At 32.0% G+C, this 24,793-nt stretch overlaps 2 protein-coding genes across 2 annotated transcripts in view; both read right to left on the bottom strand.

Annotated features, from left to right (window-relative positions):
- Positions 1 to 3,780: 3,780 nt before the first annotated feature.
- On the bottom strand, positions 3,781 to 11,026 carry LOC134697056 (carbonyl reductase [NADPH] 1-like). Its single transcript, XM_063559074.1, has 8 exons — positions 10,792 to 11,026; positions 8,674 to 8,755; positions 7,637 to 7,815; positions 6,553 to 6,665; positions 5,936 to 6,064; positions 5,454 to 5,595; positions 4,891 to 4,954; positions 3,781 to 4,086 (listed from the first exon to the last, which is right to left on the bottom strand). The coding sequence occupies exons 1-8, from the start codon at positions 10,810 to 10,812 to the stop codon at positions 3,989 to 3,991; spliced, it is 828 nt and encodes a 275-aa protein (XP_063415144.1). The 5' UTR covers positions 10,813 to 11,026; the 3' UTR covers positions 3,781 to 3,988.
- Positions 11,027 to 18,121: 7,095 nt separating this feature from the next.
- Positions 18,122 to 24,793, bottom strand: part of LOC134698000 (17-beta-hydroxysteroid dehydrogenase 14-like) — a 28,256-nt gene continuing 21,584 nt past the window's right edge. Inside the window, exons 4-7 of the mRNA XM_063560289.1 lie at positions 21,047 to 21,151; positions 20,311 to 20,378; positions 19,586 to 19,682; positions 18,122 to 18,612 (exon numbers count right to left, since the gene is read on the bottom strand). Coding sequence (XP_063416359.1) covers positions 18,466 to 18,612; positions 19,586 to 19,682; positions 20,311 to 20,378; positions 21,047 to 21,151 — 417 coding nt within the window. The 3' untranslated portion in view covers positions 18,122 to 18,465. The remainder of the gene's footprint in view (positions 18,613 to 19,585; positions 19,683 to 20,310; positions 20,379 to 21,046; positions 21,152 to 24,793) is intronic.

The following is a 24,793-nucleotide window of genomic DNA, read 5'->3' as shown; positions in this document are numbered from 1 at the left end:
ACAACATCCTCTTTAAGTCTAAATAATATTTTAATGTCAAAATTGTAAATCTAGGATGTATAATAAACTTTAAATAGAGTAAAGTATGCCGTTCATAACTCTAACACTAGCTTACAGTATTGGAGTTATGAACAAATGTTGTAAATCTGTTTTTTAATAAATAAAATGGATTACTGGTGCTTCTTTTAAACATATTCGAAAACATTTGATGTCTGATTTTATTTTATCACGTTACACATTTATAACTTTTGGCATGAAGATTAAATTTTCGATATCAGCATTGTTTATAATTTGAAGACACATTATTTTTGTGTCTGTTGTTATGAACGATTATTATTTGATTATTTTTATATGATTTTGAGTAATAAATGATAAATTAGTTGTTTTTCCAAGAAATCTTATGTTGTCTTTAAAAGAGGAGTTGTTGAAATTGCTAGCAATTTGCGACTTTCATTTGAATTTTGGGAAAATGTTTTTGTTCATAACCATGATAACGACGGAAACACAGTTTTGAAATATTGTTATGAACGTTTTAAAAATGTCTATAATCATGGTTTTATTAACAGAATGTAAGTTTTTGTTTAGTCCTTAAGCTATAATTTGGTATGGTTTTATACAATAAATTAACCTATAAAGCGATTGCAATGTTTGTTTATTCACACAGGGAACATAATGATAGATTTGAGAACAATATTTCTGTTCATAACGGTGTCCAAACATTTTATGTATTTTATTTATTACTGTTTGCCAAAAAAAATACAAAGTGGATAATAGTGTGTTAAGGTTGTTCTTGTAAACAGTATACACACCAATTATTCTACTAAAGTTGACCTGGTATCGGTATTTTGAACAAATAAGGACACTGGTTATGAACATAAAAAATATTTTTCACATTAAATAAAAGTAAGATACAGATTTTCTACAGCTCTATAAATTTGGAAACAATTACTTTGGATATTGGGCTAAATCCATAGTCCATAATATTGGTGATTAAATGACTTTTATTTTTCAGATACTCTGTAACATAATGTGACCCATGATCAGATTCGTGCACTGGGGCATACGGCTAGGATTAAAAATTCATAGTTCACTTATAACCTTTACTGATACAATGATTGTGTATTTATATAATAAAAAATACATTGAAAAATATCATTAAGACAAGGATTTGTATAGTTAGTAACTATACAAATCCTTGGTTATACAAATCCTTGATTAAGATAAGAAATTTTAGTCTGTTCTCATATCTTTTTTTCTCTATAAAAACATTCATAATTGTCAAGAGATCTACATTTCAAATTCCCCTTACGACAACGTTGCTGATATGATGTTTCGAAACTGTCAATGAGTATATGGATCTTAATATATATTAAGTAACATTGAAGGTAACATACCATGCTGGGTATATTTACTGCGCAGAATCTGGGTTTTCGGATATGCACAACAGTGATGCAGCAAGTGTTTATTCTTCTCAATATAAACTTTATTTAACTTGTTAAATATACTACCACTATTTATGGTTAGTGCCTTTCAATAAAATGACCGTAAAACATCTCTATTGGAAAGTTTCACGGTATTGTAAAACATAAAGAGCACCAATTACTAAATATTGCCACAAACGCTATAACTTGTTATAGCTCACAAACAGGCTCACAGACATTGAACTTTGGTTGCTTTATGTTACTTGTTTCTTTCCCTGATTTCATTTAGTTCTCCGTCAGGTTACATCCATGTCACTAATACGAAATTTATAGAAAATATCTCTACAAAAATTAAATACACTCAAGAGAAAAACAGATTTGCTGCTGGATCTTGTTCAATTACTAAATGCTTATATCTAAAAAAATAAAATTAAAAAAAAGCGGGATAACAGCAATTTTTTTAAGTACAAATAAGGCAAATATGTATTCGTATAACTGCTACTAGTACAAAAATGTTTGATTTCAAGATAAAAAGAAAATATGTAAATAAGAAGATGTGGTATAGGTGCCAATGAGACAATTCTCCATCCAAGTCACAATTTATAAAAGTAAACCATTATAGGTCAAGGTACGATCTTCAACACGGAGCATAGGCTCACACCGAACAGCAAGCTACAAAGAGCCCCCAAAAATACTAGTGTTAAACCATTCAAACGGAAAAACAAACGATACAATCTATATAAAAATATGTACATGTTTGAAAAAGTTACGTGCTTCAAATAATCAAATATAACTCGAAGTGCCTTATTTATTTCCCACTTGTTTGTCTCCCATGTGGATGTCTACTCTTACGGTTACAGCTTGATTAGTGACTTTAAATTTAAAAGAATAAACTAGATCCTTCCAAATAGAGCTCACTTTAATTTCTAGAGGGACCTTAAATATGATCTCTTTGTATCCACGTCACTTGCTCCGGCATTATAAAGCATTCTTGACTTTTCTTAATTCGGCATTTGACAGATTTTTAGATTTAAGTGAAACTGGCCATGAATGGTTTTGTGATCGGTAAATTGATAACATTTTGTTCCCGTGTTTTGTGCGTACTTAAAGCTGGTCTGAAAACTCACAAACATGTTTAAGTCCGCCACATTCCTTATAATTGTCTGTCCATAGTCAGGATTTAGTATATGAAGGTTTCTTTTTTATCGGGACTTTTTTTTACTTTACACTATATGGTTAGCTCATTGTTGAAGGCCCAGCAGTATCCTATAATTTTGTACTTCATCGTCCTTTGGACTTTGGTTCAAAGTAATATTATACTTTGGTATATACGACATGTTCTACTACACGAAAGATGGGTTTTCTTAATTATATAAAAATAAGCCATACCCACAATCAATTTATATGTTTAATTCTAAAACTGGTCACTGGTGTCATTTCAAAGGAAGTCAATATATATATAGCTGCCCTGCTCATCCCGATAGAAAGTCTTTGGTCACATTGATGGGGAGAGAATATCTCAAAATGTTTCATCTGTTAGGTTTATATTCATGTTTATAATATAACATGTTTTCTCATTTTTAAAGTCAAGAGAACCTTGCTTCTCGAAAGTAAAACAATCCTTGCAGATATTAAACGAAATCAATATCCCCACCAAAAAACTGAAGATGACGTCCATACATTTAACACTGAAGTCGATTTATTACGAATGACTGACCGACAAGACCTTTTATGGACCCCAAAAATTGTAAGCCATGCAGGGATGTTTAAAATCACTTGGGCAAAAAATATTTTTGATATCTTGTAAAACAGCAAAGTCATATTTGCCAATTCTGCAAATTTATACCGCACAGTGTTTGATACTTAGTTTACGACCAAAATTAACATTAAGGGTAGGCATATACATCAATGGTCATTTTGCCTGAAGGAGTTGTCACCTTTGTTAACCATAATATCTAAATTAATTTAATTAATTAAGTTTAACGGATAAGTTACAGGTATCGATTGTAACAGTTCAGACACGTTGACGGTCCTCTTAGATACTATAGCATTCCACTAGCAGTATGATTAATACAGTGGTTGAACATGAAAATAATGGTTTGCCCACTCTATACGGTAGGCAATCTAATTAGAATATTGATGTATATGTAGTATAACGTAACCAGGGATCAATATTTTATTAGATTGTACGGTAGGGCGCTTGCATGCCTCAATAAATCTTGCCTACTCACGCACTAGGTTGGTGCATGTAGGAACATCGATCTGAGCCATCAGAAATTGTGAAAACTTGAGACTTCTAATATTCAGGGCACAAAACTACATGGTGTTTCATCTTATATTAGAATAGAATTGCAAGGAATGGAAAGTAAAGTTTTATTGTAAAAAACATTATACAAAAATTGCAGTTTTGTATGTATAAAATAGTCAAATATAAATATAAAATAAGATCGTAATAACCTTTCAAAACTGAAGCTGCCAGTTATCACAAAATCATAAAAATAACTTTCAACTGCTGCTACTATAACATATCTTTGTCATGAATTAATTCACTATAGCTTATCAAATCGTCATCCCCATTTTTTAATGGTTCTATCAGACACGAAATCCCCTTTCGGGCTTGTTGTTCCAGGTGGAAGCATCGCTACATACACGGGTGTATCTGCTCCTGTGAAAACAAAGTTAGAAACATATCTAAATACTGTATATTATGAATTTGCATATATTCATCATAATTGTAATTGGCATTTTAATTTCCAGAGCCACAAACATTTTTTTAAATGTTATAAAATATGTTGAAGGCAAATGGCATGGCCACAATAAAAATGGCGTTAAAATAATTATTACGTTTCGAAAAAAAATCGTTTATTTGTTATTGTTAATAAAATGTATCTTCCCAGTTAGGACAGATATACAAACTTCAGTCAATAATTGTCAAAATATTCTATTTGTTTTAGTCTTTCATGTTGTGGAGATTACACATCTTGACTTGTTTCCGATTAATTCATGCCTAAAATGTTAACTACCGAATTAAGACTATTTACCGGATTTGTTATTACATAAGAAACAGGACGGGTGCCACATGTACCCGAGATCACCCCCAGTTTTTAATGGGGATCGTGGTGCTTATTCTCTAGATTTATATCTTATGTCATGTGACTATTGTCTGTCTATTTATCTTTTTCATTTTTAGCCATGGCGTTGTCAGTTTATTTTCGATTTATGAGTTTGACTCTGGTATCTATCGTCTAATTTTTTTTTCTTTCTAATCGAAATGTTTGAAAAGACTCCATAGCAATATCATGAAGAGTGTGTGTAGCCCGGGATCTAGATGACTCCTGACTATTTGTGGTTAGGTTTTTAAAAGAGGTAGGGATGAAACTGGGTTTTTGTATTATGGTTTTCAGATTTAAATAAACATAATAAATTGCCACTTATGATAAATACATGTATATAGAGAAAGTATAATTACCTTGTTCAACTGTTTTTGTTCCTTTGTGTGATGTCATATCAGTATCAACATATCCAGGGTCACACTGAAAATAGGAAAAATATCAAATATGAAAATATAATTTGTAGAATTATTTGGCTCGCTTAATTCGTGTTTTAAGTACAGTTTGTGTTTTCTTAGTCGTGTATACTTTATATTACTGGGGTGGGTTTTTTTTTTTTTTGGGAGGGGGGGAGGATATGTTCACAATCATGTATTTTTTTGGGGTTATTTTGATATGTGTGATGGATCCATTGTTTTCTATGCAATAATCGAATTGCCTGAGCCGAAGCGATTCTTTTAAAACATAAACGAATCAAAAGTAAAATATATGTAGTTTATATCAATATGTGATCTGTAACTATTTTTTTTACAATCATGTTGCATAGGCTAAGGCTAAAAGAATAGAAGAAACTTCAATTTTCAAAAAAATCACATGAACTTCATCATGTTAAAAGTTGCTGAATCAGAAACAGTACCAAACATATTAGGAACAGCTTAAACTTGTCACTCTTGACCAGTTGAGTTAAATAGCATTTACTTACTGCATTCACAACAATATCCTCTCTGGGGTCAGAGTTCAATTCTCTCTGCTGTATGAAGCTCATCACAGTTACACCGACCTTAGACATGCCATACGACCAGTCAGCAAATCCTTGTTTTTGATGACTCCCAGTTTGTGCAGCACTGAAATAGGGTTTTACTGATTACATAAACAATAAGTGCAACTATTTTCGTTATAATGTTTTGCTCTATTATAGCTATATGCTAGGAAATTTCTGAATGTTTTGCTAAATTCCACCTTCCACCTTAGGCATATCAAGCTAATCATTGCAATTAACGCATTTTTGTTGCTGAACATCTTATCAAAATAGAATGTTTTACAATAATATAATAAAAGTTTTTTGTAAATCAAAGATTCAAATTATAGAAATTTTGAGAAACAATTAAGTTTCAAATCAATGTTGCCCAACACTTTAACTGCTCCATTTCTCCACTATGCACGAAGTCTACTTTTTTTACTTACTCAATGAATTGTTGCATAAGGCTTTTCAGTTGATCCATAGTTAAGCTGGGGTTCGTAAACTTTTCTTGGATTTCTTTGCTACATTTGGATATTGTCATCTGTGATACGAAACTAGACACATTTGATACTCTGCAAATAAAATGAAAATGCTTGAGTTTTTAAAGAGGGGACATGGGGTGTTCATTTCCTAAATCACGCTTTCATTCGTATTTTTTACATCTACTATATCTTCCCATTATTTTTCATTCTTTTATCAGATCCCACTCCCCCCCCCCTATATCTCATTTTTTACCCCATTTTCATCTCGAATTGTCACCACTTACTCCCAATATCCCACATTCCAACCGCCTGCATCCTCTCTTAACCGTCTGCGTAGAAGAGTACGCTTTGTTATTCAAATACCAAAATCAACAACAAAAATAAATAGTATGTGTTTTATCAAAAGAGTTGAGTGCATCACAACATTATTAATTTACCCTTTTAAAGAAAATAAGTCATTTTCTATTGTTTTCCAACAAAATCCTTTTATAAGCACATTTTGGGTTATCATTGAGATATGTTAAAATAACCTGAATGAATATTAACAAGTTATCAACCTCAATAAGAAGACGACTTACCTGGCATGTGGTCTCAGTAGAGGGAAGAGTGTGTTACATACATTCAGGGTACCAGTAAAGTTTGTACCACACGACACTCTTGCTTGTTCACCGAATGATTCTGTAGCGGATTGCTACAATATAAAAAATAAAACGGGTAAGCTTGCAATGCCTCATCCTGAACCTCCATCAAATATTTGTCACTGGACGTAAATTAAAGCACCCCACCTCCAAATTAAATTATTATCTAAATGTCTATATATTTAAGATTTTCTTATTTTACAATACATTTTTTGTAAATAAAATTACATGATTACTTGTTTAAAATTATTGATTCAGGATTTTTTTTTTTGGTTAATAAAAGTTGAACTCCTTGTTATGCAAGACTGTAGGTGTTTGATTTCTTGGTGTAATATGGGATTTGGTTTTCAGAATGAATAATAATAGGCAAAACGTGCAAAATGAAGGAAAGTAAAAAAGAAAAGAAAATAGAATGAACATTGAACAAGAATGTGTCCATAGTACGCGGATGCCCCACTTGCACTGTCATTTTCCATGTTCAGTTGACCGTGAAATTAGGATCAAAACTTTAATTTGGCATTAAAATTAGAAAGATCATATCATGGGTAACATGTGTACTAAGTTTCAAGTTGATTGGACTGCAACTTCATCAAAAACTACATTGACCAAAAACTTTAACCTGAAGCAGGACAAACGAACGGACAGACAGACAGACAGACAGACAGACAGACAGACAGACAGACAAACAGAACAGGCAGACATACATACATACAGACAGACAGACAGACAGACAGACAGACAGACGGACGGACGAACGGACGTACAGACCAGAAAACATAATGCCCCTCTACTATCGTCGCCCCCCTACTATCGTTGGTGGGGCATAAAAATATTTAAACTATAGAAAAAAAGAATAACGAATAGTCAGTTGCTAAAATATAAAGAACGGAGATAAAATGGGCATATCAAGTAAAGAATATAAAAGTAAAGGACCCCCTTCCAGACACTCTTATATATATTGTTCTTACAACTAAATTGCATACCTGTTTTTTAGTGATAAAAACAAAATATACAATTTCTTTACCTTGAATGCAATACCAGCATTGTTTACAAGAACATCAATTCCACCATATTGTTCCTTGACAAAGTCCCTCAGCTTGTTAATGGAAGTTTGATCATCAAGGTCTAATTGGTGATATTTAGGTGACATTCCTTGCTTCTTTAGCTCTGCAACAGCAGCCTTACATCTCTCTTCACTTCGTCCTACAAAAATGTGGACAGTTTTTACACCAATCTAATGCCACACAGTTTATCATTTTGAAAACTTTAATATTGCGATGCCTCAGAATAGACAGAAAAAATATATATAAAAAAATGACATGTTAATGGTAGCATATATCTTAAAAGAATAACAAAAAATTATGTAGAATTCTACCTTTAAAAAAAGTTTATACCTGACGAATCTTAATTTCAATTTTGTTCTTTTCGAATGTGATACTTTTTATTTGCATTTTTTTTATTGCAGTATTAGTAATAAGCCATAAATTCAATAAACATATAAAGTCAATGGGTTGTTGCTGTTCTTCATTTTTGAATCAGCCAGGTTACATTTGTCACAAATATAGAACACCAGTAACTTTGTACATATATTTTGTAAAAATCCACTAAATAATGAATTGTTTTATATGTCATTTCAAGAACATTACTGTTAAGCTGACTATGCGGTATGGTATGGGTTTTAATCATTATTGACGGCCGTACGGTGACTTAATATAATAGTTGTTAATTTTATGTGCTTTGGTCACTTGTGAAGAGTAAACTCATTGGGAATCATACCAAATCTTCTTATTTCTATAATAGCAGTTGTATCATCCATGGAACATCTGTGTACATTTATTACTTATATATTTTGAGTAAAACTTGTGTCGTTGGGTTGCGTGTTCATTGCATTTTATCGACCCTTAATTGATCAAATTGTGCTTGCTAACTTGTCGTTGCGTTGCGTGTTCATTGAATTTTACAGACCCTAAACTGATTAAAATTGTGATTGCTTACTTGTCGTTGCGTTGCGAGTTCACTGAATTTTACCGACCCTTAACTGATCAAATTGTGATTGCTTACCTGTAAGGAGAACATCACCATCAAACTGTTTACATAACGCCTGAACTACAGCATAACCTATCCCTTTGTTGGCTCCGGTCACCTATTTGGACATAAATAAACTTTGATGTTACACAGTTTAGTCTGACGGTCCCATATGTGGTTGAAGACAGAACAACTCATTGATACATTATCTTTCTTCTAGCCAATTACAGTTATTTATCTTTCGCAGCTAAATTATATAGAAATAAAATGCTGACTATAAAAAGTTAAAATATTTTAGCTAACCTATTATCATTGAAGTTTTATACTAGCGTGCCAATTTGAGACATTGACATCTCTTGTCATTTTTAGTCGTTCATTATCATTAAAAAGACTACTCGACCTCTAAAATTAGTTGGTCAATTGGAACTTTACTTGTCCGAAAAGTTACTATTCTATAAATTGAAATGGTTGTCGTTAAATGGCTAAGGCCCGAATAACTTCTATAAAAAATTATATGTAGCATATTTCTGCTTTTGAAAATTATCTGACAATTTCGTCCAAGGTGATTTTTTTGTAAATCTTTTTAGCTGATAAATTGTGATTTTATTTCGAACTGTAGAAAACAGTACTTCTCAATATTGTAGTCAGAAAGGCAACAACAACAACTCTTAAAAAAGTCCACACTTATGTTTCTGCTCCAAAATTGTTCAGAAAATTTACATCGCAAGATTTCAACAAAATTAGTTAGATCTAATATTAGTTTTGTACCTTGTATAATATGGAAGTACTTAATGCCAATAAAACATTGCATATCAAATGAATTCACACCACTGAAGTAAATAGTAGATGAGCCGTAACTATAACCCCCATTTACATAATATAAATAATAATAAAAAAAATAACAATAATTAAAAACCAATTGTTCAGAGAACAATTGAAGGTCTTTCCATCAAAACAATGTATTTTGATATGAAAAGTTGTGAAACTAAGTTTAAAATGTCATTTCAATCGTCAAATGATAGCTCCTAGTAAGCTGATTCCAAAATATATTGTTTCCATACATTTTTTGTAAATAAGGGAGATAATTTGTTACTTCCGGTTTGAAAAATGTTACCTCCGATTATATTTGAATATTTACTTGACACTGACTCCAAAAATATCTGGTTCTATATACTTTTATATTAATAAAGTACAAAAAATAGCTACTTCCGGTTTACAAAGGGTCACTTCCGGTTGTTTTTTCAAGGTTAAATGGTTTGATACCTTTTCCTAAAAGTTGTTTATCTTTATCATGTATACATATAGAATAAAAGCAAAGGTCAAAATCTATAACGTCAAATTAAGCTATGACCTTGAGATCAATTTCAAGGTCATCAACCAAGGACCTCAAATCAAAAGACCATAGGTCTTAATTATATTTAGTTAATGAGTTATATCACCAAACGCGTATTTTTAAATACAAGAGGGGAGAAAACTCCCTTTTACATTCAACGTACGCTTGCAATCAAAATTTACATCTTACGACATGTCGCAACTAACAATTTAGTAAAAATAATTTGTTGATATCTTATACAGTCTTTGGATATATGTGAAAAAAAGCCAAATTCAAATATTAGAATATGACCTTGACCTTTGACCTTGACCTAATTTTCATTTTTTGGGACCAAGGACCTCAAATCAAAAGATCCTATGTCTCTATCACTTATGGTTTATAAGATAGAAATTCATATCACTTATGTCAGATGCATAAGGGGAAATAACTCTCATATGGAGCGGTCATATCGCTTCGGTCAAAATAGGACAAATCATGCGAAGGATATAACGAGCAATTTTTTAAAATAAATTTGTCATAATCTTTTACGGTTGCGAAGGAGATGCGCTAACAAGGAAAACAGTGTTTGGGGAGATAACTCCTACAAAGAAAAGTATTCGTTTACGCAGGGTAAATTTCAAAAGCGCATAAACGGTTCGATATCATATACAAAATATCTAAGCGACATATTGCGAAACAAATGTTTATCGCAAGAACAAAATTAGGCGGAAGAAAAAAAAAAAAAAAAAAATAATCACAAGAAAAACAATAGGTCTTTCCACAGAAAAGTGGAAAGACCTAAGAAAAGTGGAAAGACCTAATAATAGTATGCAAAGACTTACAATTGCTACTCTTTTTGTCATGATGTTTGGAAGAGCGAGAAACTATACTGTTTTCTGTTTAAAGTTGTCAAATTTACACAACATATACTATATAAAGTTATATATATAGGTCATGTTCTAGAATTTAAACCCAAGGCTAATATTCCGTTTAATAAACTATGCATTTAAAAACTAGCTAATTCATCAAAATGTCTATAGAATGTTGATTGGTCTTTATTATTGACATTTTCAATAACTTCAGGCCAGTAAGACTACAGGTAAAATTGAGACAGAGGGGTCGTATCAAAAGGTGAAATAACAACAGCATTTGGCTATTCACAAAACATATTCATGGAGCAAATTGCTAGGATTAAAAATAAATTCATAGTTCACTTATAACCTTTACTAATACAATGTTTGTGTATTTATGGAATAATAAAAAAACATTGAAAAATATCATTTAGATAAGAAAACGTTTTTTGATCTGTTCTCATATCTTTTTTTTTCTCTATAATAAACATTAATAATTGTCAAGAGATCTACATTTCAAATTCCCCTTACGACAACGTTGCTGATATGATGTTTCGAAACTGTCAATGAGTATATGGATCTTAATATATGCTAAGTAACATTGAAGGTAACATACCATACTGGGCATATTTGATGCGCAGAATCTGGGTTTTCGGATATGCACAACAGTGATGAAGCAAGTGTTTATTCTTCTCAATATATATTTTATTTAACTTGTTAAATATACTACCACTATTTATGGTTAGTTCCTCTCAATAAAATTACCGTAAAAAAACATCTATATTCGATAGTTTGTATTGTAAAACAAAAAGAGCACCCATTATACTAATATTGCCACAAACGTTATGAATGCTTATATCACACAAACAAGCTCACAGACATTGAATTTTGGTTGCTTAATATAACTTGATTCTTTGTCTTATTTCATTTCGTACTCCATTAATCTCTTTCCTACAAAATCAGGTTATATCCATGTCAATTTATGGAAAATTTATAGAAATATCTCTACAAATACAAGAAAAAAACAAGGTTTGCTGCTGTTTCTTGTTCAATTTCAAAATGCTTACTACTATTAATGTTTTCGTTTTTAAAAGTTACTGTAATTAAAATTTGAACGCCATTTTAGTTGTGCTGAGGATACTTTATTTGTTGAACGAATTTAATAAAATTAAATTTTGACCCTAGGACAGGAGAATAGAACGCAGATTAAAATATTTACGATTAATATGCAAATCATCACTTATTGCATTTATATGCTTCTATTTCGTTTTTACAGGAGCAGATACACCAATGTATTTAGCAGTGCTTCTGCCTGGAAAAACTAGTCCAAAAAGGAAACTTTGTGGCTGACAAAATCATTCAAAACTGGGGGTGACTATCTCATAAACTTTGATGGACTATGTTAAGTAGATCACCCTTTTTTAATATAAATTTATTTAAAGAAATAGTATACAACATAACTATGTTGTATTTCTTTTAATCTCTGAAATTCCATTTGTCTGTTATGTATTTTTAAGAGTTATCAATAAAGGGAGTCATTGGAAGTATATGTCAATAATAAAATATGCATGAAAAAGAATAAAAGGAGTATCAAATAATTGATAAGTACAACATACCAAAGCAATAAATTATTCTTTCCAACTTTTATACAAGTTACAGTTTAGTTAATCTTATCTTTTTCTACATATGGAAATCCCTGTACGAAGTCAGAAATAAGATTAATGTTTTCTATTTGTTTGATGTGTTTGAGCTTTTGACTTTGCTATTTGATAATATTTTTTATATACTTTTTGAATTTTCCTTTCGAGTTTAGTATTTGTGTGATTTTACTTTTTACATCAAACCCTCCAAAAATGAATGTATTAGCAAATACAATTCAAGCAACAAGTAACAACACTTGGTTATGATAACAAGACTTGCAATAGTCCATGTATAAAAATTTGTCGGGTTAAACTAGCATTTGCCAAAAGTTGCAGAAAGAGGGACATAGAAATGCTTTTCTGGCGGCGCCAACAGTTTATTGAATATTGATAAAAGCCATATTTTTCTGCAGATTTAATATTTCACCTCTTCCTCAGTGTACTCCTGTAATGTATTCTTTGTATAGGACCTCACTAATCAAAATATATATAGTTATTTATTTCTTTTATTTGAATTGAACATCCAATTACATAAAAAATATATTTACCAATCTGGATAAGACACTTAAATGGTTTGAAGACATCTATAAAATGTTGAAATGGTTTCTGGAAGTTGTGCAATAAAACAACAGAGATATGTTTTAAAGAACTATGATATGAAAGCAGTTCAGAACCAAATCAAAATCTAATACATCCTCTCCGAGAGGACTAATACTGATGGTAACATGGTGTGTTAGTGACCTAATACGATATATATGGGGTCAGTAAATTCCACATGGGTGAGAGTGAAGTGTGCTAGTGACCTAATACGATATATACTGGTCAGTAAATTCCATATGGTTGAGAGCGAAGCTCAAATCCTCATATGGAATTTATTGACCCCCATATGTATCGTATATGGTCACTAGCACACCGTATAACGAATTTATCTTAACGACTATCTTAACATGAGGTATGTTGACTAGCAGTCTATCGAAGTGACCAAGTCTTCATTACTTAATATTAAGATCCCACTTTCATTTGTCTATACAGGAAACAAATGCCCACAATAGCATCTTTTTAGCTTTACATTTGATTTATGAATCAATTTCGATCGTTCATTACATTTTTTAATAACTTCGTCTGTTGAATCCTTTCAGATTTCTTTTTTTTTGTTATGAAAGGGAAGTAACTCCTTACTAATCCCATATGGTAACTAACCATGTATGGTTGCTAACCCGAAATTTATTTGGACACCCTTTATCAAATATACATAGTCCCCATGTGTAGTCCTTTAACCAACCATATCTCAATAAATATATAGGAGGTAAGATAAATGTTACTATAAAACAAAGACAGGATAATATCTTGTTTTACCACCAGCCCAGTAGTCAGCAGTTCGGTTTTGACCTGCATATTAATTATATGTAGTGTTTTTTAATTATCTGTTTGCAAAAGGATGAATTATTTGAAATACTAAGGACTGTATTATCCCAGGCATTGATTAACTGAGACGTTTTGGAACAACTTTTTAGAATTTGGGTACTCAATGCTAAATATACATAGTCACCATGTGAAGTCCTTTAACCAATCATATCTCAATAAATATATAGGAGGTAAATAAAGGCAACAGTAGTATACCGCTGTTCAAAACTCATATTATTTTTTCTACTAGTTTTCATGCTGTTAGGCTACCGGACTGGTAGAATCCTCGGGGACAGATTGTCCACAAGCAGAGATTAAAACAAAGACAGGATAATATCTTGTTTTACCACCAGCCCAGTAGTCAGCAATTCGGTTTTGACCTGCATATTAATTATATGTAGTGTTTTTTTAATTATCTGTTTGCAAAAGGATGAATTATTTGAAATACTAGAGACTATTATCCCAAACATTGATTAACTGAGACGTTTTGGAACAACTTTTTAGAAATGGGTACTCAATGCTCTTCAACATTGTTTCTTTCTTACTATTTTGATATGAGCGTCACTGATGAGTCTTATGTAGACGAAATGCGCGTATGGTGTATCAAATAATAAGCCTGGTACATTAATCTGGTTTCATTAATCTCTCGCTAACAAATATGTAAGCGTCGGAATAAGTTACAGTGTCTTTTTAAAGGAGTACAAAATACATAGCCATATGCATCTGAATTGGATACTCCAAACCAAGCAGGTGTTTAAATATAACAAAATAAAGTACGAAATGGAGGAGCATTGAGGACCAAAAATCTCTACCAGTTTTGCCAAATACAGCTACGATAACCTATATTCCTGAGGTAGAAAAGCCTTATATATGTCAATGTTATAAAAAAAAAAGTTTCTATTGTAATTTTTTTTTTTTATTTTCTAGTAAGGAAATGTCTGTTTCAAAATAGTGTTTCTATCTTTTTGACATATTGATGTAGTTGAGCTTTGATTTTGCCATTTGATCATAAGAGAAATTTCCGTTTATAATTTTTCTTGAAGTTCGGTATTTTTGTTATTTTACTTTTCAATATTTTAGACATTACAACTTATACCCAGATATGGAACTGATTTAAAAGTAATGATTATTTTATTGCACATACTATATCAAAAACATTAACCAAAACTCTTCGGTTTCAAAGGGGCGAGGAAACAAAAGGCAAAAAAGAATAATAAATTGATGAAAATACCTTGCAACAGGGCACCATGAAGAGAGTTTTGATTGAGATTCCTAAATTCACAGAGAGCATACAAATCTCCTAAGTGTAGCCATTCATACAGTGGCTTGGTTGCTTATTCATACACCCCATACAACCAAAATAGAAACCTCATTTTTACAGAGATTTACTGACGGACGTAAGATTCCTTGGAATGCCATATTTCTAAACCCCGGGTTCCTATAGCATGTAAGTAATTATATTATCACAGATCCTTTAACAAATGTGTACAGGGACACATATTATTAACGACAATTGGTTGGAAATCAATAATACATAATCAAATAAAAAATATCAAAAATAAAGGCAACAGTAGTATACCGCTGTTCAAAACTCATAAATCCATGGACAAAAAACAAAATAGGGGTAACAAACTAAAACCGAGGGAAACGCATTAAATATAAGAGGAGAACAACGACACACACCGAAACGCAACACACACAGAAACGGACCAAGCAACAGACAAAACACCACGAGAATAACAATTTATACATGAATTTGGGATAGACAAGTACCGTGCCACGTCTTATCTCAAAAATAAGAGAAAACACAAACGACTCAACGTTAAAATGCAACACACACAGAAACGAACAATATTATAACAATGTCCATCTTCCTGACTTGGTACAGGACACTTTTAAAGGGGAATAAAAGTGGTGGGTTGAACCTGGTTTTATGGCATGCCAAACCTCGCACTTTAATGGCAAAGTTAAATATAACATTGAAATGACAACATAATATTACAGGACTACAATACAAATAAAAAGGAGAAAATATTAGACAAAGAGATAATAAATATTAATCAAAAACCTGGTCGCAAATATTTGATTATTCGAAAAAATGTATACAAATTTTACTGCAACGAAAATTAAAAAAAAAGAGTATATCATTGCTAAATGAATATTAAAACTTCACAGATACAAAGGTTTTGAATGAAACACAATTCTACTTGACGTGTTTAATACGTGCCAATTATTCAAGGGATATTCATTCGTAGAATGACAAAACTAATTACAAATTAAAGGATGAAACACATGAAAGCTGCTACCCTCAAATCAGAAGACTAAAACTAATATGACTTATCCATTTTTTTTTAGGGGAAACGGGGGGACGGTCTGGAAAAAAAACGAAAATAAAAAGGCAAATATTTGTTTACCCCCAAAAAAATCAAAATACATGAAATAAAACTCAAAACCTTTTACTGATCGAAATCCGCAGATTTTATGATAGATGAAAACAAGAATGTATCCCTAGTACACGTATAACCCACTCGTACTATCATTTTCTATGTTCAGTTGACCGTGACATTGGGATAAAAACTCAATAAAATCAGAAAGATCATATCATAGGGAACATGTGTACTAAGTTTGAAGTCGATTGGACTTTAACCTCATCAAAAATTACCTTGACCAAAAACTTTAACCTGAAGCGGGAAAGACAGACAGACGAACAAACGAACGGTCGGACGAACGGACACACATACCAGAAAACATAATGCCCATCTACTATCGCAGGTGGGGCATACAAATAAAACAGTGAAACAGTATTAAAGATAAGTTGTTATGAAAATGCAATAATTATTGATTGTATTTTTTTGATAATATGACTGCAAACACATTTTATTATGTTACAGGGGGTTGTGTATCAAGTTGTCCAGGTGATTGTAGTCCAATCAGTTGTCAGCCAGGAAAACGTTACGAACTGGAAGGATTTGGTTTAATCTGTATGCTGGTTGGTTTAAGTTAACAAACCAAATGAAACGATTTACTTGCACTGATAATCTGCGACTAGTTTCACTTAAAATTCTTACATAGAATTTTTTTTTACACCGAAACATTTTCCCATTGTAATTGATCGTAAGTTGTATTGATTTCAAATGTGTTTCAAATAGGAGGAGGATTGAGATCTTATTCACATGTCTAGTCCCGCTTTTCCCAAGTCAGAAGCCTCTGGCCTTAGTAAGTCTTGCATGATTTTACATTTTAGTTTCTTGTGTATAATTCGGGTTTTGAGTTTGAGTTTAGTATGACGTCCATTATCACTGAACTAGTATACATATTTTTAATGTGCCAGCTGAAGGACGCCTCCGGGTGCGGGAGTTTCTCGCTACATTAAAGACCCATTGGTAGCTTTCGGTTGTTGTCTGATCTATGGTCGGGTTGTTGTCGCTTTGACACATTCCCCATTTCCTTTCTCAATTTTATTTTATTAATTTACTAATATTTTAACTTGAAATCCAAAGATTTATTTATAATGAGCCGAAATTTACATGATTTTCATGACAAATCTTATAAGTTAAATTAACTTGGATTTTCAACCGTAAGCGGTGTAACTACACGAAAACTTCTTAAGCTCAGTTGGTTACAAGGCAGCGCGTATGGCAACTGAGCTAATGAATATCTGCATTGGCTCCACCGCTTACGATTCACTACCAATTTACTCAGAGATGCAATTCCTTCACACTTCCCCCATCTCAATAGTCATAATACCATTAGGACTCACACGCACATAACACTTCCCCCATCTCAATAGGCATAATAACATTAGGACTCACACGCACATAACACTTCCCCCATCTCAAGAGTCATAATACCATTAGGACTCACACGCACATAACCTTGTTAGAATTTCTCTCTAACCATTATTGGTTTTATAGTTGCGCCAATAAAACAGTCGAGCAATTGATTTATTTCGTTTACAAAATCATCTTTGTCTCCACCAGGACTCGACCAAGGACCCCTGTGTTACTATTCACTGTCAATTAAACTTCTTTTTGTTTGTATACTTATAACGAACACAAATAATTAAAACAATACAAACATGCATACACTCCATTTATTGAAACATCTTTTGTCAATAAACAAAGCAAACGAAAACCACAATAATATTTCAAATAGAAGTTAATTAACCTCATTCAAAAATATCAAATTCAAGTCATATAACACATATTTTAGTGATATATTCAAAAAAGAATTTCAGAAGCGGAATTATTCACTTGCAAATCACATCATGAATAAAAACTTATGAGCGTTTTCGTCAATAAAGAGAACTGATGTATATTTCAGTATAAAATTGCTTTTCCTGAATATTTTCTTAAAAAAATGTTAAGCTAACGTGGTTCCGATCGGAATCTTTTTATTTTCGAAAGAGAGGGTACTATCATTCAAAATAAACAACAAAAGGATTGATATTCTCTCTCCCTGGTTTCGTATACTAAATTTTACATTCAAGACGTTTTGGGAATTTTTTAAAGTTTAACTACATAAATTGTCGACGGAAAGCAAGTGCTGCCACTGTCTGTCACAGATTAAAATTTAAAAATACTAAGTCGTGCTGTACAATGACTCTAAGAGTATATTGCAGTCAAACACATGGTTCACTTTTGTTTCCGAAGCCAACCTCTGCACCACCAGAAACATTTAAGTTTGTTCCCGTAACAAAAGGAGCATCAGCTGCTAGGTATAAACACGCCATGGCAACATCCCGCCCTTCTCCAATATTCCCAAGTATCTGTATAAGAGAAAACAAATTAACATCAACTTATAGATATCATAATTGCAATCATTTAGTTACTATTTTTGCTTAAAAGTTTAAGAGAAAATTGTGGGGTTTTTAAAACATTTTATTCGGTGCTCCAGCATGCCACTCAAAGAAGGTTAAAATTATTTTAGGTTTTAGGTTTTGATGTTTGTCATTAGGACATATTACCAATGTTATTTCAACTGATCGGGCGGAGCTAGGTTTTAATTTGCATAAGGACAGTCTATTTGAAGATGTGTGTGATAAGGATGATTGCCGTTATAATTATTACTGATTTCTAATCACCTATCAGTGTCATCAAAGGAATTTACAAAAGAATTACTGGACACTTCATTGATGAGTTTATCCTAATACACCTATCTATAGATGGACTGGTTTATTATGAGCGAACCGGTTAAACTCCGCCCAGTCAAGTGAAATAAATCGAGTAATACATGCTCTCTATGAGAAGTGAAATAGCGATACTTTTTTGGACTATAAAAATGTATTATTGTTTCTCATTAAATGCACTAGCCTTCACCGTGTATATGTAATCTCATTTAATTTAGTTGTGGCTTACCATCGCAAGCAATCCAAAGTAAGGACTTTGAAGTTGAAGGAAGTTGAAAGGTACTTTCTGTATCCAAGCTGATCTAGAAACAACCTCCATGTGTTGTGTTATAAATTTAGGTTACATATTTAGCACTTTGATAAGTTATCAGCTCAATTGACAGGAAATGTCAGAAGTCCTGAGTCCCATTCCTCACTGGCACAATTATATTTTCTAAAGAAGTTAATCCTTTAACATTGTTGCATGTTCCAAATGCATATGATAAACTAGTAAACAAAATAATCAAAAATATAAGACTGCAATGACAAAAAAATCCCGTTCCGGCGTCTACAACAATTACTACAGTGAAAAAAACAAACCATGAGGATTTTTACTATTTATTTATTTACAAACCTGCGTGTTGTCGCAATCCTTTAACGCCTTTTCTGGGTCAGATTCTAACGAACACATATAATCCAGCAGTGGGGTACGTATATTGCCAGGAGAAACACTGCAAAATTAGAATATGAATATGTTGAAACAATTACACTTGACATACCGGTACAGTACTTGCTTGCGATGGTCATTTTAATGAGTTGTTTTGCTGTTGAGATCAGCCAATGGTGAGGTGTTAGTTGGGAAGAATCACATTGTGCACAAAGGGTATTACTATTACAATTAAAACAGGGTATTATTTGTACCGCTTTCAAACCATCTACAAAGATCCAAAAAGGAAAATGATATATTTTCAACAGATAATGACCCCCATTGATTATATCATACATGTAGCAAAACTTTGAGCATTACGTTGGTTTAAAGAACGTTAATTATCCCTGTCTTACTTAAGGATTAAATATCAAATAGGTACCCGCACGTCAATTCGGGTTAAGGGCAAAGGCTGCCCACATGTTGTTGGCTTCTCACAAAGAAAAATCATGTTTACGTCTTTCGTAGTCCTATGTCTAAATAAATCATTTTCCTGCAAAATCATAGCTTTTATAGCAAAAACAGTTTAGGTCAACATTTCAGTGACTAACTCCATAACAGGTCGTAAATGTAAGTGCATACTTATTTTTACAATTTACACCTAGCTCAAATTGTTGTCCTATGGACCAGGTGAGCTAATCCAAAGTACTTACGAATTAACACGAACACGATGTTCAGCTTCGTCAACGGCAAGTGCTTTTGTCATTGAAATAATGCCACCCTAAAAATAGACAAAAGTTTAGTGTAGGAAGTTCTTTAATTTCCAATATCATTTTATCAGTTATCTATGGCGATTTTAATATAGAATATTTAAAAGATGTGGTATGATAGGCAATGAGACAACCTTCCACAAGAAACCAAATGATGTGTAGATAAACTCAAAAGTATGTATTTCTTCATCTTATTAGTATTTCTATTGTCATTATTAGTATGACATTATAACTATATACTAGAACATGTATTGTTTTATTTCGTTATCAAATAATTGCCAAACAGTATTCATTCAAATATTATAAATAATAAAATTGGGATCTTTGGAATAACTAAGTGATTAGATATGTTTATTTAAGAAACAGTTCTTTCATGTCATGCTCTATGCTCATTCTAACAATTGGTAGCCATTACATTTTGTCATTATCTGTATACCGAGCGTTAGCGAGTTGTATTAATTTTGTTTTTACAAATATAACGTCTTCCCATGTTAAAATAAATATAGAGCATGGCACGATATTATAATTTCAATTCTGATCTCGCTTATTTCATATGAACAACCAACTAATGCACGTACACAGGATGACACCAGCAATGGAAGAGAATAAGCACATACATTTTAAAAGTTTTTTTTTACACATATCACCATTCAATGATTAAAGAGTGTATGTAACAAACCTTTGATGCACTGTATTCAACCCCGTGATAGTCTCCCAGTTCCGCTACTAAACTGGCTATGTTAATAATGCATCCCTGTACCTTTCGAAGAGATGGTAATGCGAACTGAAAACACATGATCACTTGGTTAGGATTAGTTTTCTTGAATGCAGAATAATGGGTCCCAAAAATTGACAAAATGCGGGGAAATTAAGAACAGGAAAATGCTTTTAAGTTCAAGAATAAAGAAAAGTGCTATATTAATGCCTCCTTCACACGAACATTTAATTCGGATTGAATGCGAATCGAATTCGCAAATCACGTTCAAATACTCTTCTTTTCATAATTCGAATTGGCTAATTCGCATTATCCAATTCTTTTTAAAAATGCGTTTTCGTTGATACGAATTAGTTAATTCGTATTAATTTGGTTTAAACTGTGGTGAAGACACTTTTTTAATTGTAGTTCGAATAAAACCATAATTTATTTAAGGAATGACTGTAATATTTTTCTGTCTATGAAGAAATAACATAAAAAATGTGGTGCACACTAAATAATCACAAAACCACAATATTTACGTATTGTATCTAACACTCATTCATAAATCATAGTTTACAAAAGTAAACATGAAAATAAATGAATTGTTAATAAAGCAATTAAGAAATAGGTTAATGAAAAAGATAGAAAACTAAAGGGACTAAAGAGCCTGTGTCGCTCACCTTGGTCTATGGGATTATTAAACAAAGGACCAGATGGAATCATGACAAAATTGTCTTTTGGTGATGGTGATGTGTTTGTAGATCTTACTTTACTGAATATTCTTGCTGCTTACAATTATCTCTATCTATAATGAACTTGGCCCAGTAGTTACAGTGGAAAAAAATAGTAAAAATTTACAAATTCTATGAAAATTGTTAAAAATTGACTGTAGAGGGCAATAACTCCTTTAAGGATCAACTGACCATTATGGTTGACTTATTTGTAAATCTTACTTTGCTGAATATTTATTGTTTTTTTTCAGTTTATCTCTATCTATAATAATATTCAAGATAAAAACAAAAAACAGCAAAAATTCCTTAAAAATTACCAATTCAGGGGCAGCAACCCAACAGCCGGTTGTAGGATTTATCTGAAAATTTCAGGGCAGATAGATGTTGACTTGTCATGGAAAACAATTTAACCCCATGTCTGATTTGCTCTTTATGCTTTGGTTTCAGAGTTATAAGCCAAAATCTACATTTGGGTTCTAGTTTTAGCCATGGAAGCCATCTTGGTTGGTTGGTTGGGTCACCGCACACATTTTTTAAACTAGATACCCAAATGACGATTGTGGCCAAGTATGGGTAAATTTGGCCCAGTAGTTTTAGAAGAGAAATGTTTTGTAAAAGAGAACAAAATTTTACTAAAAATTGGTAAAAAATGACTATAAAGGGCAATAACTCTTTAAGGGGTCAACCTACCATTTTGGTCATGTTGACTTATTTGTAGATCTAACTTTGCTGAATATTATTGCTGTTTAATACAGTTTATCTCTAAGATAATAGTCAAAAACAGCAAAATTTCCTAAAAGTTGCCAATTCAGGGACAGTAACCCAACAACCGTTTGTCCGATTCGTCAGAAAATTTCAGTGCAGATAGATCTTGACCTGTTGAACAATTTAACCACATGTCAGATTTGCTCTAAATACTTTGGTTTTTGAGATATAATCCAAAAACTGCATTTTACACCTATGATCTATTTTTAGCAATGGCAGCCATCTTGGTTGGTTAGCCGGATCACCGGACACATTTTTTAAACTAGGTACCCCAAATGATGATTGTGGCCAAGTTTGGTTTAATTTGGTCCAGTAGTTTCAGAGGAGAAGATTTTTGTAAAAGTTAACGACGACGACGACGGACGCAAAGTGATGAGAATAGCTCACTTGGCCTTTTGGGCCAGGTGAGCTAAAAACTTAATCATTAGGTTTTGGTTAAATGAGGACCATAAATGCGACCACACCCCACCAAAAAATCTCCGAAATAGGTGTAAGGTATGATGAACAAGGCATGATTATTTAAACAAAAGGAAAATAAGCAGAAACCTAAAACAATTTCATTTCAATTTTTATTGTAATTGTTTTTGTATATTTTTGTTTATATTAATCATGATATTTTTTTCTTATTTTAGTGTAGATAGAATATAATCTAAACAAACATTCAATTGATAATGAATAATATAAACGGTTCATGAAAATATAGTTGTCATCGCCAGCGACCTACATGCCTGTTGTTCTTCGCCATTTATATAACCAGATTATTCCTTTGGAAAACCTAGTAAAAATGATGAATTTCCCACATACGCCATTGAGGGTGGTGGTGATGGGTTAATAATGTATGTCTCATGGAAAACTTGAACACGTAATTGTACAAACCCATTAAGTGGTCATTGAACTTTTAAGAGCATACGATACAGTTTTTATCCCATATTGAAATTTTGCTGACAATTTGCTTATAGGCTAATTTTTGCCTGATTAAATCAAATATGTAATAAAAAATATACCTTCATGTGCTACTTTTTGAGTAAATGAGGTCCAATTTTTATATATTTGCTCAAAATTCGGATATGTGGACGTATGTGTCCTTTCGACAGAAATACACAACTTTTTTTTGTTTTAAAAGATAAACACAAGCTGTTTTTTGTTAGATTATTTGTAAATTCAGTTTTATTTAAATATTCTTTGCAATTTATTTTTTTAAATAACTCATATTCATCAAATGTTCACGGATGTAGAAAAAAAACGTCATTTTTGGCTGCATATCTATCAAATACTCGTTTTCAAGTTTTAATAAAATAAGATTGAATGATAAAAGTCAGTCGAAAACTGAATCTTTTCCCGATAAGTCAAAGTTTGAAATCGCGAAAATAGCAATTAACGTTAGCAACGTCATTGCCTCCCCTGTAACTGTATTGTATGCCCTTAAAAGTATGTCCAGTATAAGTACGTCAGCTAGAGAAATCATATTTTCCATAAAAAAAAATTAAAAAAGGGTACGAAAAGGCCAATATTTTGGCTCATTTATTCTAAAATCGAAAATATTATAGATCTATCAAGATATATTATTCAGATGTTCACTAGACATTACACTTTGTTCGATATCAGTATTTATATTCTGGATTTCTGTCTTGCGCATTTTCTTTTAGGCTTCATTTTTTGTTTGTATTTGAAGCCAACTGCAAATTTCGTCAAAACAACCTTTTTTTAAGATTTGGTCATTTACATTTAGATATATGGGCAATTGCTTTCAAACAAAAAAAAATCATTTAGTTGTCCCTCCGCAAGAGCCAAAATAACAGTAATGGGTCACAGTAGAGCCATCAACAATGAGAAAAAACCTATACAGCATAGTCATATAAGACATTTTGGAATTTACTTAACAAATTAAGTTCTCTTTCAGAAATAAAAGAGGAAAACCATTTTGATCAAGAATTATTTATAAACTACTTTAAAAAAATGAACAGTACTTCTAACATCCAAAACAATAAATTCCATGACATAATTATTGAAAAATTAACAGCCTTAAAAAAGACACTAAATACATGCAACTCTGACAACGAATTTAATAAACAAATCCAGCCAGCTGAAATTTTAAATGCAGTTAAAACACTTAAAAATGGTAAATCATCAGCTGAAGACTTAATTTCTAATGAAATGATTAAATACGGTATGCCAGTATTATTAGAACCCCTATTAAAACTTTTCAACCTAGTATTTATGAAAGGCAGCTTCC

The sequence above is a fragment of the Mytilus trossulus genome, chromosome 14 (assembly GCF_036588685.1).
Source record: "Mytilus trossulus isolate FHL-02 chromosome 14, PNRI_Mtr1.1.1.hap1, whole genome shotgun sequence".
NCBI classification, from domain to species: domain Eukaryota; kingdom Metazoa; phylum Mollusca; class Bivalvia; order Mytilida; family Mytilidae; genus Mytilus; species Mytilus trossulus.
This window is presented reverse-complemented; position numbering and strand designations above follow the sequence as displayed.

Excerpts from the sequence above, each read along its gene's own strand:
- LOC134697056 (XM_063559074.1), bottom strand. The coding sequence starts at position 10,812 with ATGACAAAAAGAGTAGCAATT. Across the intron at positions 7,816-8,673 it reads TGGTGATGTTCTCCTTACAG|GACGAAGTGAAGAGAGATGT; the intron begins GTAAGCAATCAC and ends ACATTTTTGTAG. Across the intron at positions 5,596-5,935 it reads CTTATGCAACAATTCATTGA|TGCTGCACAAACTGGGAGTC; the intron begins GTAAGTAAAAAA and ends ACCCTATTTCAG.